Consider the following 13916-nt stretch of genomic DNA (forward strand, 5'->3'; position numbering starts at 1 on the left):
AAAGAGAAAATAATATATTTATATTAGTGTGAGAGAATTTTTTTTCCAAATAAGGAAATGTTATATTTTTTGTGGGACAAGTTAAAAAGAAAGTGTGGTATTTATTAAGATAGAAAGAGTAATATACTTCTTTCGTCCGCCGTTAGGAGTCTCATTTCTTGGTGACATGAGTTTTAAGAAATGTTAAGTGAAGTCGGTGGAAAAAAGTTAGTGAAATAGGGGTCTGTCCCATAGCCTCTGATTATTTTTGTCTGCCGCCTTTTACTGCCGACGCCGCCCTCTGTTCTTCTTTCTCTTGCTCCCCCTTCTCATTCTAACACAACGTCTCCTTTACTCGTTTTTTTATTGATTTTATTTCTTCAAAAATGGGTTTTGCTCATCTATGCTTTGAATTTGTAGAAATTAAGGTGCCCATTAAATAAAATCGAATTTATAGGATATGCTTTTGGAATTGAAATTCTGACTGCTTGATTTTGTTTTTTTATTTTGCCTCAATAGGAGCTTGATATTTTTCATTTTGTTCGTCGATATTTTGTGAAGCAGTTTTTGGAATTCTTTCAATTTTTTTGCTTTGCTGAAACTGCAAGCAACAAAATTAAATTAACAGTCGTATATAGTTAGAGTGGAGTGTCCATTATTTATCACAATATTAATTAATAAAAATAAAAAATAAAAAATGGGAACGGCGGACCCTGCCTCCGCTCCGACCCTGCCGCGGCTCATCCGCCACTTGCAATAGACGCCGCGGCTCACCCGTTGTGGTCACTCTTAAGTCATAAAAAGATAAATAATAATATTTTATTTTATTCAAATAAATAAGTTTAAATAATGATTAATCAAATTTAATATTTTTTTCCTACTGAAATGAGATAAATGTAATTAATCTTATTTTAGTCTTATGTACCAAACACTACCAAAATTATTTTAAACATAATCTAACAAACTAAACAATTACTACATAAAATGCAATATTAATTTAATCTTAGACAAAGTCCATCTTAATCTATTCTAGGCTATTATTTTATCTAACTGAACAACCACTATTACTACATTTAACAATAAAGCTTTAAACATAAAGTTAAGCAATAACGCTAAATAAGAGAACTTATTTTTTTGAATCAAATAAAAAGATAGGCTTTAGATCAAAATAGAAGGACTAACAATGAGTTTAGACATAAATACATTTGGTACAAAAAAGTCCTCCCATCTCTTATACTCGTTTATATGATATTCTAATACAATTGGTGAGTCAAGAAATAAGAAAGAGCAAGATAAGAGAAATTATGGATTAGAAGATACCATTCCATGATAATTTATTCCACAAAATAAGTGTACTAAAAGTTTCACTAATGTTTAATGTTTTAAATTAGTAAAAAAAGTTTTTAAGTTTGTATATATCATAAAAAAAATTAATTACTGTTCCAATTTGATACATTCCGTCTAAATTCTTTAACACCGTTACTTTTCATATGCAGACAAAAAATAATAGGCTGTCACAAAGAAGTTCAAAGGATGATAATCTTCCTGCTTTTAACTTCTGATCTCAAATTTTCTCGAACAGGGATTTTATTTTCTTAGTCTTTGTCAATTTTAACCGCGGTACCTTTAAAACTTGGCGGAGATCTGAAGACAACTCATCAACAAAGTGGATTGACGAAGAAGCCGGAAAACAAGGGGATTTTCTAGCCTGGTTGTAACGCCCCACTTTTTCAAATCCTAATTTTCGGGTTATAAAATTTTTGCATTAAATGCCTTAAATGCTATGATATGTGAATTATTTGATGAGTGATTAATTGCATAGTGTCTTTGTGACCTAATTGCGTATGAGAATGGAGATTGAGTTGAATAGTCAACTTGTTGAAATGTTGACGTGGCTATTGAATAGTCAAAGATGTGGAAAAATGATGTGGCCGTTGAAAGGTCAATACGATGAGAAAATGAAGTGAAAGTGAAGAGATGATTGATTTGGAATATGCGAATATTTTGATGCGGAGAAATATAATTGTGGGGAAATTATTATTTACTTTGCTAAGGGAGGAGTGAGAAAAATAATAGGAGCATTTATTTAAATCATGTGGAATTTTCGGCCACTATCCTTATTGGAGAAGAAATAATATTATTCTTGGATTTAATTATTTGTTTGGGATAGTTATCCAAATTAAATCCAAAGTCCAAATACTCTATAATTCCTACATGGAATTTTCGAACTCCACTATGATTTATTCCATGAGATTTTCGAAAATCTCATATTTTTGGAGAAGAGGGAATTATTTATTTATTCGATCTCTTATTTATTCTATTCCATGAATAAATATAAATGTGCTAAAATATTCTAGCATATCTTGCCATATCTAAGAAGATCTTACCATATCCTAATTAAATTAGGATTTGATTTTAAATCCCTTTGGAGAAGTCAAAAATACACGCCACTTTTCCTTTTATTTGGGGAGTTTAAATAATTATTCTTGCTCCGTGATATATTATTCTGCTCCGTGAAATATTCAAATTAAATCATAGGCTATTTATTTATGCCTAATTTTCGAAAATCCTCCCACTTCTCAACAAACTTAACGCCACTCCCCCATATTCTCTACCAAATCATCCAAATCTTTATTTATTTAATTATTTGGATATTATTATTGGTGACTCTATAAATAGGAGAAGAAACCTAAACCCTAGAGAACACAAAACCGGCGCCCACTCCCCCATAAGTTTCGAAACTTCTCTTCCCCACTCTCTCCAAGTTTTCTTCAAGTTTTCTTCAAGATTTCTTCATCAATTGAGAAGAATTCAAGTGAAATTCAAGAGATTATTGAAGAATCAAAACTAATTCCTTGTTTCTACCGTTCGTTCTTTTGGAAAAGGTACTTTAATTATTGATCTTCTCTTCTTCTACCGATTAAACGGTATTCTTGAATCCACATGCATCTAGAACGAGCGAAAGGGGTTTTAATCGGTGAATTTTGGGGATACACGTGTGTGTGTGCGTGATCACGTGTGTGTGTGTGCACGCCTCGATCGGCGTGCACATGTGTGGTGATCGTGTGCATGTGTTGTGTGTGTGGAACACTCATGTGTGATACGAATTGTTGGTGATCTTGGAATGATTATTTGAATATAAATGGTATGTTAATCATACTTTGATTTTGATATTGATGAATTTGAAAATAATCAAGGGGAAAAGGGAAAACGTGAGATCATGCATAATATTGAAATCCATGATTGAAACTGATTTGTGATACGCCTAATTTAAAGGTGATATTTCGCGCTCTCAGCGTGATAAACGAGGAGAAGAGAATTCTATCGAGCTAAACCTACGAGGTGGGTTTTCTTTTAAAATAAGGACATTGTCCTAAAATGATATTGATGAGAATGAAAGATGTGCTATCATGCCTTGATTTGTTTTGTCGTGCCTATCCCTCGTGGCTATGCCACTATTGATTTAATCGAATTCGGATCCTCGTAGAGCCGCAAACTCTACTTGGGTTAGTGTACACCAATGTTAGACCGAGTGCTGGCGTACGGGTCGGCCGGTCTAGTGACCTGGATTGCGGCCGCATTCCTTGTCATGTAGAATGAGGATATGGTAAACGTCTATGAGAAAAATGGTTGCGCGACCGTGATATTGAGAAAGAAGATATTTTGGTGCCTCGGGTCTTTCTAAAGTTAAAACCTCGATGGACACTTGAAAATGGCATGATAACTATAATTGTGATAAAAAACTGTTTTCGGCAATGAGCCCATTGAGTATGTTTATCGTACTCAGCCCTGCATGTGTTTTCCTTATGTGCAGGTTGAGTGGTGACGAGCGGGCGGCGGTGTTGAGTAGAGAATAATAGAATGATCTGTTGGTACTTAAGGTGTCGTTGTGTCTTCATACATAGCCTCACTTCTTTCTTGGTCGCTTCCGCTATGCTATGCTATTTTTATGAAAACTTATGATCTTTTGTTGGGATAAATACTGTTATTTCGTGGGTATATTTTGGGTATAGAACACTTGGAAATATTTTGGAACCTTTGCTGCTTTGGAGCATTTATGGTGATAGCCTTTTTTTTTTTTTTTGGATTTCTTTGCTAAAGCATAAATTCTTTTCCTATTAAATTGTTCATTAAATGCTTTGGTGAAAATCTCTTTTCAAATGGAACCCTAGCCTATGATCTTTGATGCATTTAAGTCTGTTTAGATAACGATCGCCGCATTTATTATACCCTAGATGGGTGGGTCGTTACACTGGTAATGTCTTGTATCTGACTTCTGACTTTCCTCATGCTCGATTGTTTAGCCCCAAATACAAGGTCACTTTGATTCAAGATTTCATCCACCTGTAGTCAAATTTTAATAAATTAAAACGACAAATTAAGAAGGAAACTATGAAAACTTATAGATGACCAATGTATACCAAATCAGAAGAGCACAATTTGGAAGCACTCGACTCGATCATTTTTCATTAAGCAAACTTTAGTTTTCGACGTCAACTAAGAAATGTAATGGATGTTTTGCATTAATGCAAGGCATATGAAAAGTAACGGTGTTAGACAATTTAGACGGAATGTATAAATTTGGGAGACTAATTAAATTTTATGTATAATATATGCAAATTTAAAACTTTTTTATACTAATTTGAAGCATTAGTGAAACTTTTTGTATGCACGATGTAAATACCCCATAGAGTGGAAAGAAGAATTCATCTGCCAATTTCTTTAAGTTGGGACATTTGCTAGATATTTCTCTGCCATTTCTTTAAGTTGGGACATTTGTTGTTAAAATGTTAAGAATATTTATTAAATGAATGATATTATTTGATTGTCTTAAGTTTAACATAAAAATGATAGGACGAAATTGAAAATGTTTGATATTTATTAAATTGTCTTAAATAATACTGTTCTATTAAAAGTAAATATTTTCTTTTTGAGTTGTTCCATTAAAAATGAAACGTTTTCTAAAATGGATGAATGAAATATTTCTTCAGTAATTTCATTGTGTAGTGTCACGATTATTACTTTATAAAAGATGGTCTGTGTAAGTTTTAATTTTTCAACAATTAAACTACATTACTTTTCATTTTATCGTTGAAATAGAATGGTCAATTTTCGTTTGCCAAAGGGTTAGTGTCCGTGTAAAAAGTCAGGTTCAAAATAAAAAATAAGAGACCATTATTAATTCTATTTTAAATAAATGTTTTTTAGAAAAAGTGATTTTCTCTTCGACCACAGAAATCATGTTGCAAGTTTTGACAGTTTTTTGACACGTTAGAATTTTGTAACCACTTGCAAATTGAAACAACAAATATCGTTATCTGACTATCTCACACTTACACACCAAAATTGCACAAAGAAAGGCAGTGAAGAACAATGGTGACTGTGTCCAGCTCTCCTGCAATGCAAAAGCTACAATCGGTAATAAATTCAAATCAATTTGGTTATTAATTAAGGGTGTTTGTGTTGATGAATTGTTTGTGGTTGTAACTTGTAAATGGCAGACACCACGAGTTCTGTGCAGGAAGAGAGAGAAAGAGAACAATTCTCCTTACAAAGTTATTGTTATCACTCCTCCGCCAAAAAGCCTTGGCGTTCGCTGTTTTCCTCCTGTGAGTTATTCATTTTCTTAATGTTGCATTCAATTCAATTTCTACTTGAATATTGGTCTCTTAAAAGCCATAACTTTTGACCTAATTATGGTATTTCCTGAACTTTCAAATTGGTTTAAAATTTTAAAAATTACTAAGTTGAGACATGACTTTTGGGCACATGGATTAAGAAATTGTGTTGAAAAGTAGGAAAGAGGAATAAAGTAGGAAAAATAAAGAGAGAGTAAAATAGATAGTGGAATAAAGTAAGAGTGATTGAATGTTTTATCTTTTGTTAAAAAAAGAAATGGCTCAACTTAGTCGAGACATCCCAAAGTGGAATACGACTCAACTTAGTTGGGACGGATGGAGTACAAACTTTACATTCTGTGTTATTTCTGTACCTGGCACAACTAGTCTAAAATATCATAAACGTTTCATGATTGCCCATGTAGAATAAGTTTTCGTTGAAAAATCTCTTTGGGTCGGGTTGGGTTATAACACACGGAATGTGAAGTTTCTGATATTTTAAATCAATTTAAAAATACATTATCTACTCTGAATTCGAATTTGTTACTGTTTGAACCATTACTATTTGTTATGCTTTTAATATTTGGAAATGGAACTCTGAGATCTTGCTCATACAAATTGACTTTGTATATTTGAGTGTGGCAGAATCTGCAGTGTGGTGAGAGTGTGACAATAGAAGGTCAGACATATACCATATCAGCTGTAACTCATCGTTATCAGCTCAGGAAAGGGAAATACGAACCTAGTGAGAAACGGCTTGATGTGTTATCAACTGGAAGATACTTAGTGAATTTGTATTTGGAAACTTTGCTTCAACAATCTTGATTACTTTTCTCACCATGCAATGGAATGTACAAACAGGACACATTCTAGATTCGCAATAAATATTCCACTCTGAGCATATGAACACAAACTGTTAGAGAACTTGCTTGTTGTGTAGTTTGTTTCCCGTATTTGATTGAACATGTACTATTAATCCGATGCATCAGGAACAATTCCCAGAAGACAATACAATCAGTGAAATTAGGAAATCTCCGATTGAACATACATATTATATTTGTCTGATAGGATATCTACGATCGAGCAACACTGAGATCAAAATTCGTAGGAGATAAGTTTGTTCTGCTAAAGAATATGATCTCTTGAATTTGGAGGTTACAGCAGTTGCTGCTGAAGATTCGAGGATATGTGCAAATTTCATGTCTTCAAGTGTCTGTTGTTGTTTATATCACTTCTCTCTTCTTCTGGTGATCGATCATATTGTTGATATAGAGCCCATTCCATTCCCTCTGTGTCTCGTTGGTATGTAGTGGCTGGCCCGTCTATATATAATTCTTGTTAAGGTCTTCTTGGAGCACATGAAAATTATATAACACACCAGTTTGGTGGTTATTTGGATTATCTGTATCTGGTGGACCAGATAGATTGGGCAAGCATGTCGAGTTTGTTGAGAATGTTGCAGCATTCGGTGAGCAGGATGATCTTGTGAAAGATACAATTTTGTTCCATCAAATACGACGGTAACTGTGTTTAAAGGGAGCATGATCTCTGTTGATGCTGACAAATGCAGTGAAAGGCTCAAACCCTAAGAGTAGAAGAAAAGGTTTCAGCTTCTCCATTCTCTACTTCTGAAATCTGAATTGTCTCCAAGATTCCAACTCACCAACTCCCCACTGTATTCCAATGTTTAGGATTCTGGAATACTAAGTATATTTGGTGCTTATTCGTTTGGTAAGATAAATGTTTATTTCATGCTCATTGTTGATTACTATGTACTTATTTTAAATTTACAAACTAGTAAATACACGTCTTCAAACTACTTGGAAGCTGGAAATATTGAAGGCTTGGAGTGGATTTATTAGATATCATGAAACTTTATTTTGGATGACATTTGATGTTAGTGGATTGAATATTTGTGTGTATTTATTTTTCAGTTTTTAGGCTTTTTGGATTTTTGAAATTTCATACAATTTCTGTTTAGTTTTGTTTTTTGTAGTTGTGTTTTCAGATTTTGTAGTTATATTTTCAGTGAATTCGACCAGTACATTTTCAAATTCAAAAAAAAAAAGGTTTTCATGCTTCCGTTTGAAAAAAAAAATCAAATCGAAAACAGAATGCTTACTCCTAAGGAGGACCATAGATGAAACTCCTTATTATCGGTAGGTAAGAAGAGGTATAATCTTCAACCATGAAATTTTAACCCTCAAAATTGAAGACTAAAATGTTGGAATTTGAATATATCATATGAAAACAAGTTAACTAATAATCTATCAGGCGAGTTTTGAAAAAGTTATTTAGGCATTTTATTTGAATAAATATACAATTTGCCATTTATAAAAAGAGGCCGCAAACTAAAATTAATGTCAGAGTTTCAAATAAAAATCATCATATTATTCCGTATTTTCAAATTCATGTTATGAACTAAAACGTATTTTTAGTGAACTAATCTGAAGCCTCGTCTTTTCTATCATCATTTTAGTATCATGTTTCACTAGCATTGTGTTATGGAGTGATAAGGCAGTAAGAATCAATGGATAAATAACTCAAAAATAAAAGAACATAAAATAAATCTCAAGTTTTTATAAACAAGAATCAACAGAAATTGAAAATAAAATAGATAATAATCCTCTCACCAAGGCTCGGTTTTCACCGCCTAATAGCTTTGATCTCTCTGGATACATTCTTCAAACTCCCCTATGGAATATATAAGAGTGAAGTAGACAATAATTCCACCCAATTTGCTCTAATTAATTCAATTATTCAATCAATCCCTAATTTATTTAATTCCTATGAAATCCTAACTTTCTTAATTTAAAAACTAAATCAAAGATAATGCAGTAGGCCAAGAAATCAACAATTAGTTGGATCCAATCACCATCCTTTCCATTCCTTGTAATCGATATCACATTGACATTTGCATGTGTACATTTAACTCATATATAATATTTATAAATTAAACTACGTGAGAATGATCAATTGCTAACTCATTATTTAATTGCTAACTACGACTAATTTTAGTTGTTTGTTGTTTTCCTTCAATTTTAATTTCTTGTGTGTAGGGTTTCACTTGAATTTTTAATTTATTTAGCATTTTCAATTATTAATCAATTAATATGAATAATTAATCCCGAGTTAGTGTATGTATTCTTATTATATAATATTATTTTAAATAAATTTGAATAGAACGATGATAAAAGCCATAATCTCTCATAAACGTAGTCAATGGTTCTCTTTGCATAGCATGGGCAAAGATCTTATTTGGTTATCCTAGATTTATAAATTTAATGTTAAATTTATTATTTGGTGAAAGTGAAATTAATTATGACCTCACTTGGGAATATACTAAGCTTATTTTTTTAATGATGAAACTCTTATCATGTAGTGTACAACATTTTTTTATCGTATGTCGTTGTTGCACTGCAATTGTCACAATGATCTTCATCGTTAATTTATCGTTAAAAATAAACTATTAATCATTTGTTGTATTCGATATTTGGTAAAATAATAATAATATGAAGCTCTCTATAACTATTTGGAATTTCAATTTTCTATTTTGATATAGAATTCAAATCATGAAATTGAAAATTTTGGAACCATGTTCCCAAACACACCCTTAGGGATTTCATATTTTCATTCAAAAAAGTTTAGTAAAAAGGATGCAATATAAGTACAAATCTAGACTCTCAGGAAAGATTTCCTATTCCAAAATGAAAACATGTTGTGATCAGCTTGGATCAGATACTCCATATACTCCATAATGGTGTCAATCTCCTCCAGGATAGAGCTGTGGACCGTTCAAGATGTGTGCTCTCTTGTCCATTCCTGAAAGTGGCAGTAACACAAATTCTAATCCTGAGAGTTCCTCTTCATCACCCCTCATCTCCTACCAAGATTTTAATACCAATGTGGAAAGCTGATATGCTATGCATGAGGAGTTCCTTGCCCTCCTAAGGAACAAAACATGGATTCTGACCACACTATCTTTGGCAAAAATCTCATAGGTTTCACATGGATATTCAAAATTAAAAATACTAATGACAAGTGATAGATGGTAACTAACATTAGATAAACATGATACATATCACTTTGTTTTTGTTTAGCTGTTTGATTTATTTCTTTGTTTTCTCATTATGTTGCTCTGTTTTTGTTATCACTTTTAAAATCTCCTAAATAACCATGCCAAAAATGTGGCGCAAGTATTTAGAGATTAGAGATATCCTCACTTCACAAACAACACTATTTCCAAGATTTACAACAAATCGGCACATAAATGAGAAGAGAGAAATAGTAGTAAAACATAGTAATGAAAAGACATAGATGGTAACTAAGATTAGATAAGTATGATACATATCATAAATGATTGGAATATACGTTGCTAATAATTTGTAACAGATTAAGTTTGTTGCTAATATTTTCGATCCTTTTTTGATTCCAACAAGTTACAAGCAAATTTGGTACACTGCTAATTCGTTACTAACAATTTGTAACAGACTAAGTTTGTTGCTAACGTTTTCGATCTCTTTTTGATGCCAACAATTTAGGAACGAATTTGGTACATTGCTAATTCGTTGCTAACAATTTGCAACACACTAAGTTTGTTGCTAACGTTTTCGATCCCTTTTTGATGCCAACAATTAGGAACGGATCTGGTGCATTGCTAATTCGTTGCTAACAATTTGCAACACACTAAGTTTGTTGCTAAATTTTTCGATCCCCTTTTGATGCCAACAATTATCAACAGACACCTTCTGCTACTAATTCGTTACTAAACCAATAGTAGCACAATGTTGGTAGTTGCTAAATTTTAGCAACAAGGAATTTACAAGCAGTGTAGATATGTTGCTAATCCGCCGCTAACCCATTTTACTAGCGGAATTATGAGAATTAGTAACAAAATTTTTCGCTAGTAAACCGACAGTTTTTTGTAGTATACTAACCAAACATAGTTGGATGAAAGAGTTAAATATTACTCCAAAACATACAACTACATAGTGATGATAATCAAGCAGAAGTAGTGCGATGCATGGTGACTTTAGCCGCAAGTTCTTCCTTGTTATTCCCAACCTTGTCAATCACCTTCCCTTGTTTGAAGAACACCAAGAAGGGTAATGTGTCGACTTTGTACTCCTTGAGTGGATTCTGCACCCATTGTACAAAGTTAGAGATACAATCCTGATCGATCAAACAACATGAATGGAAAGCACAACTACATACATTATAGTCATCCTCATCCACATCCACCTTGATGAATATAGCATCGGGTGTCTTCTCGGCTATCTCGCCCAAAATAGGCCTCAGCCATGAAACACCAAACTCCACAACCACCTAATCACAACATAGTTAAGCAGCAATAAAGCATAAACATAAAGATTCACATTATTTACCAGTGTGTTGGTTTGGATAAAGTTGTGGAAAAGTGTGTTCCATTCAGAGAGTGAGTCACAGCAAATGACTTGTTGCGAAGCCAATATCTTTGGGTCGAATCGAAATGTGGAAACTCCAAAGAAAAGAGAATGAGTATTTTTATCCTCATAATAATTGGGATTGTCGTCATCATACCGATTAAGACCAACCACAAACGCATAACTGCGATCTATCGGATAGGGCATGAGTTCTTGCTTTTCATGCTCGGAAGCATATGTTCCGTGCTCGTCACACCATTTATCCAACAAATCGGTTACACGCGGCATGGCAGCACTGCCAGCTATTAGTGTTGTCACAGATCGGATGCCACCGCCGCCGGAAAGGAGCTTTAATTTTCAAGGCAAAAAGTGTTTGTTTCGACATGTCATACCAACTTCTGAAAACCAGCATCAAAATTATGAATCCCCAAAATTCATGGATGGTGGTATATCTTTAGCAAAGAAGTGACACAAAAATTCACATGATAGTTAGTACCTTCAATCAGATATTTTTGGCGCTCACAGCTTTCTTCACGTTCTGATTTAGGGCAGGTAACTTGATAATCAAGTAATCGGATGAGATCTATTTAATGGATGCAGAGTCCAATTTTTAGTGGACTTAAAATAAGCGGCCCATTGTGACTCGTCTCTTCTTTTCTCTCTTTTTGAATTAAAATTAAATCAGCCAGCTCTGTGAACTTTAAATCATTTAACTATTTCAATTTAAATTATTTTTCTGTTGAACTTCTGTTGTATTTTTCTGTTGATGCCTTTTTGTGATCTGTTGACATTTTTCAATGGTCCAGATCATAGTTTTGAGTTTGTACAATATTTAGAGTTTTCATTTGATCACATTCCATAGTAAGCATAACCTAAAATTATCTAAAAATGGCATCCGTATTTTTCATATCCGAATTTTACAAAATGACATAAAACAAACTAAGCATGACCTAAAACAAACTAACAATGTCTTACAATGACCTAAAACAAGCTAACCATGGGGGTTCAACAATTTGGTCTTTAAAATTAGTTCGGCATTGATTATAACCCTCAATACAAAATCCATACCAAATCATGACCATGAGATTGGGCAATCTAATGGTCAATAATTAATCAAAAACATGGAGGGTCATTATTAAGCAGTTGTAAGTTTATATTATAAATTTTGGGTTTGAGGTCATGTTAAGATTATTTTAGGTCATCCTTTCTATAATGACCTATAAATACACTAGCAATTACCTAAATATGATTTCCGTATGATTGTTTTTGCATTTTTGTATTAAGATTAATATTTGCATAGATCAAAACCCGTAGAATTCGATGATAACTTAAAGTTCCTTTGGCTCTATTTTAAAATTAGTAGATGATAGAAAGAGTGAAAAACTAGTTCATGTGAGTTAGATAATTACATTTCTTTTTAAAATTGAAATATATTTTTTTATTGGGATATTGGTTCCTAAAAGTCTAAAACCATGAATTTTGGCTAAAATTTGGTATTTCTCATGAACTTTAAAATATCACAAACTTTACACTTTGTTTGGTATTTTTTCCTAACTAACCCAAATAAGAGATTTCATCAAAATTTTATTTTGTGGACAATGTGATACGTTTTATGATATTTTAAACGACTTTTTAAGATCATAACAAGTAGAATAAAAAGTCACATAGAAAACCATTTTGATTTAATTGTGTCTAGTATGTTAAAAATTTCTCGTAAGTTAGTCAAATATGGTGATAGACATACCGTGGGAAATACCAAACAAAGAGCAAAGTTTGTGATATTTTAGACTAATTTTAAAGTTCGTGGAAAATACCAAATTTGGACTAAAGTTGAAAGTTCGGATTTTTTTTGCATGAAATAATGTAAGAGACATAGACATTAAACGAATATATTTGTACATTACGATCAGTATGAATTCAACAAACACTAAGTAAAACAAGAGCTTTGAAGTTTGGGTTGGTACTCTGCCCTAGCCCCAGGGATAGCATAACCCTAGGGGATGGGAACTAAGTTCGGGCCACTGAGCTTACCTACAAGAAGTTGTCAGTACTATACCTTAGCCCAATGGATAAGTTAACACTAGAGAAATGACTCTAACACTACAAAAAAATGTCAGTTTACCGATGGAATTAGCGATGAAAAATTTTCGCTACGAATTAGCGACGGTATTACCGACAGAATTTTCCATCGCTCATTTTTTTCCTTTTTAATTAATGTATTTTCCGTCGGTAATTCAGTTGGTAAAAAGTTTACCGACGAGGGTTTTACCGATGGAAATGTCCCTACAATCCGTCGGTAAAAACCTCGTTGGTAATTTTTTTTTACCGACGAAAAATACAATAATTAAAAAGGAAAAAAATTAGCGACGGAAAACTCCGTTGGTGATTCTGTCGCTAATTCGTAGCGAAAATTTTTCGTCGCTAATTCCGTCAGTAAACTAACAATTTTTTGTAGGGTAACTCCCTGCCCTTAGAGCGTTCTGTTACTGAGTCGGTACTACACCCTAGCCCTATGGACTGCTAAATCCTTGGAAAATGGATTTAACTTTCGGTCCTTAGAGAACAAATAAAAATCTACATTACTCAGTAAGAGACATATACATTAAGCCATTATAATTGTACATTGAAAAAAGTTAATTCAACTACATTAAGTCAAACACGAACTTTGATGTCTGGGTTGGTACTATGCCCTATAGCCCCATGGATAGCTTAACCCTAGGGGATTGGAACTAATTTCGGGCAATTGGGGTCCCCTACGGAGAGTTATGAGTACTATCTCCTAGCCCCAATGGATAATTTGACCATAGAGGAATGGTTCTAACACCCTGTCCTTAGTGAAACATTGCGTTAAACCCTTGGGGAATGGATTTAACTTCCGACCCTTAGGGAACAAATAAAAATCTACATTACTCAATAA

At 33.1% G+C, this 13916-nt stretch overlaps 1 protein-coding gene and 1 long non-coding RNA gene across 2 annotated transcripts; both read left to right on the forward strand.

Annotated features, from left to right (window-relative positions):
• Window positions 1–2825: 2825 nt before the first annotated feature.
• LOC125202328 lies at window positions 2826–4059 on the forward strand. Its single transcript, XR_007173079.1, has 3 exons — window positions 2826–2864; window positions 3256–3321; window positions 3794–4059. It is a non-coding gene; the product is annotated as an uncharacterized LOC125202328 (long non-coding RNA).
• A 1197-nt stretch (window positions 4060–5256) lies between these two features.
• LOC125202017 lies at window positions 5257–6495 on the forward strand. Its single transcript, XM_048100328.1, has 3 exons — window positions 5257–5397; window positions 5481–5588; window positions 6243–6495. Exons 1-3 carry the CDS (start codon window positions 5353–5355, stop codon window positions 6420–6422), a joined length of 333 nt encoding a protein of 110 aa, XP_047956285.1. The 5' UTR covers window positions 5257–5352; the 3' UTR covers window positions 6423–6495.
• The last annotated feature ends 7421 nt before the right edge of the window (window positions 6496–13916 follow it).

Source organism: Salvia hispanica, chromosome 1 (assembly GCF_023119035.1).
Source record: "Salvia hispanica cultivar TCC Black 2014 chromosome 1, UniMelb_Shisp_WGS_1.0, whole genome shotgun sequence".
In the NCBI taxonomy this organism is placed as follows: Eukaryota; Viridiplantae; Streptophyta; class Magnoliopsida; order Lamiales; family Lamiaceae; genus Salvia; species Salvia hispanica.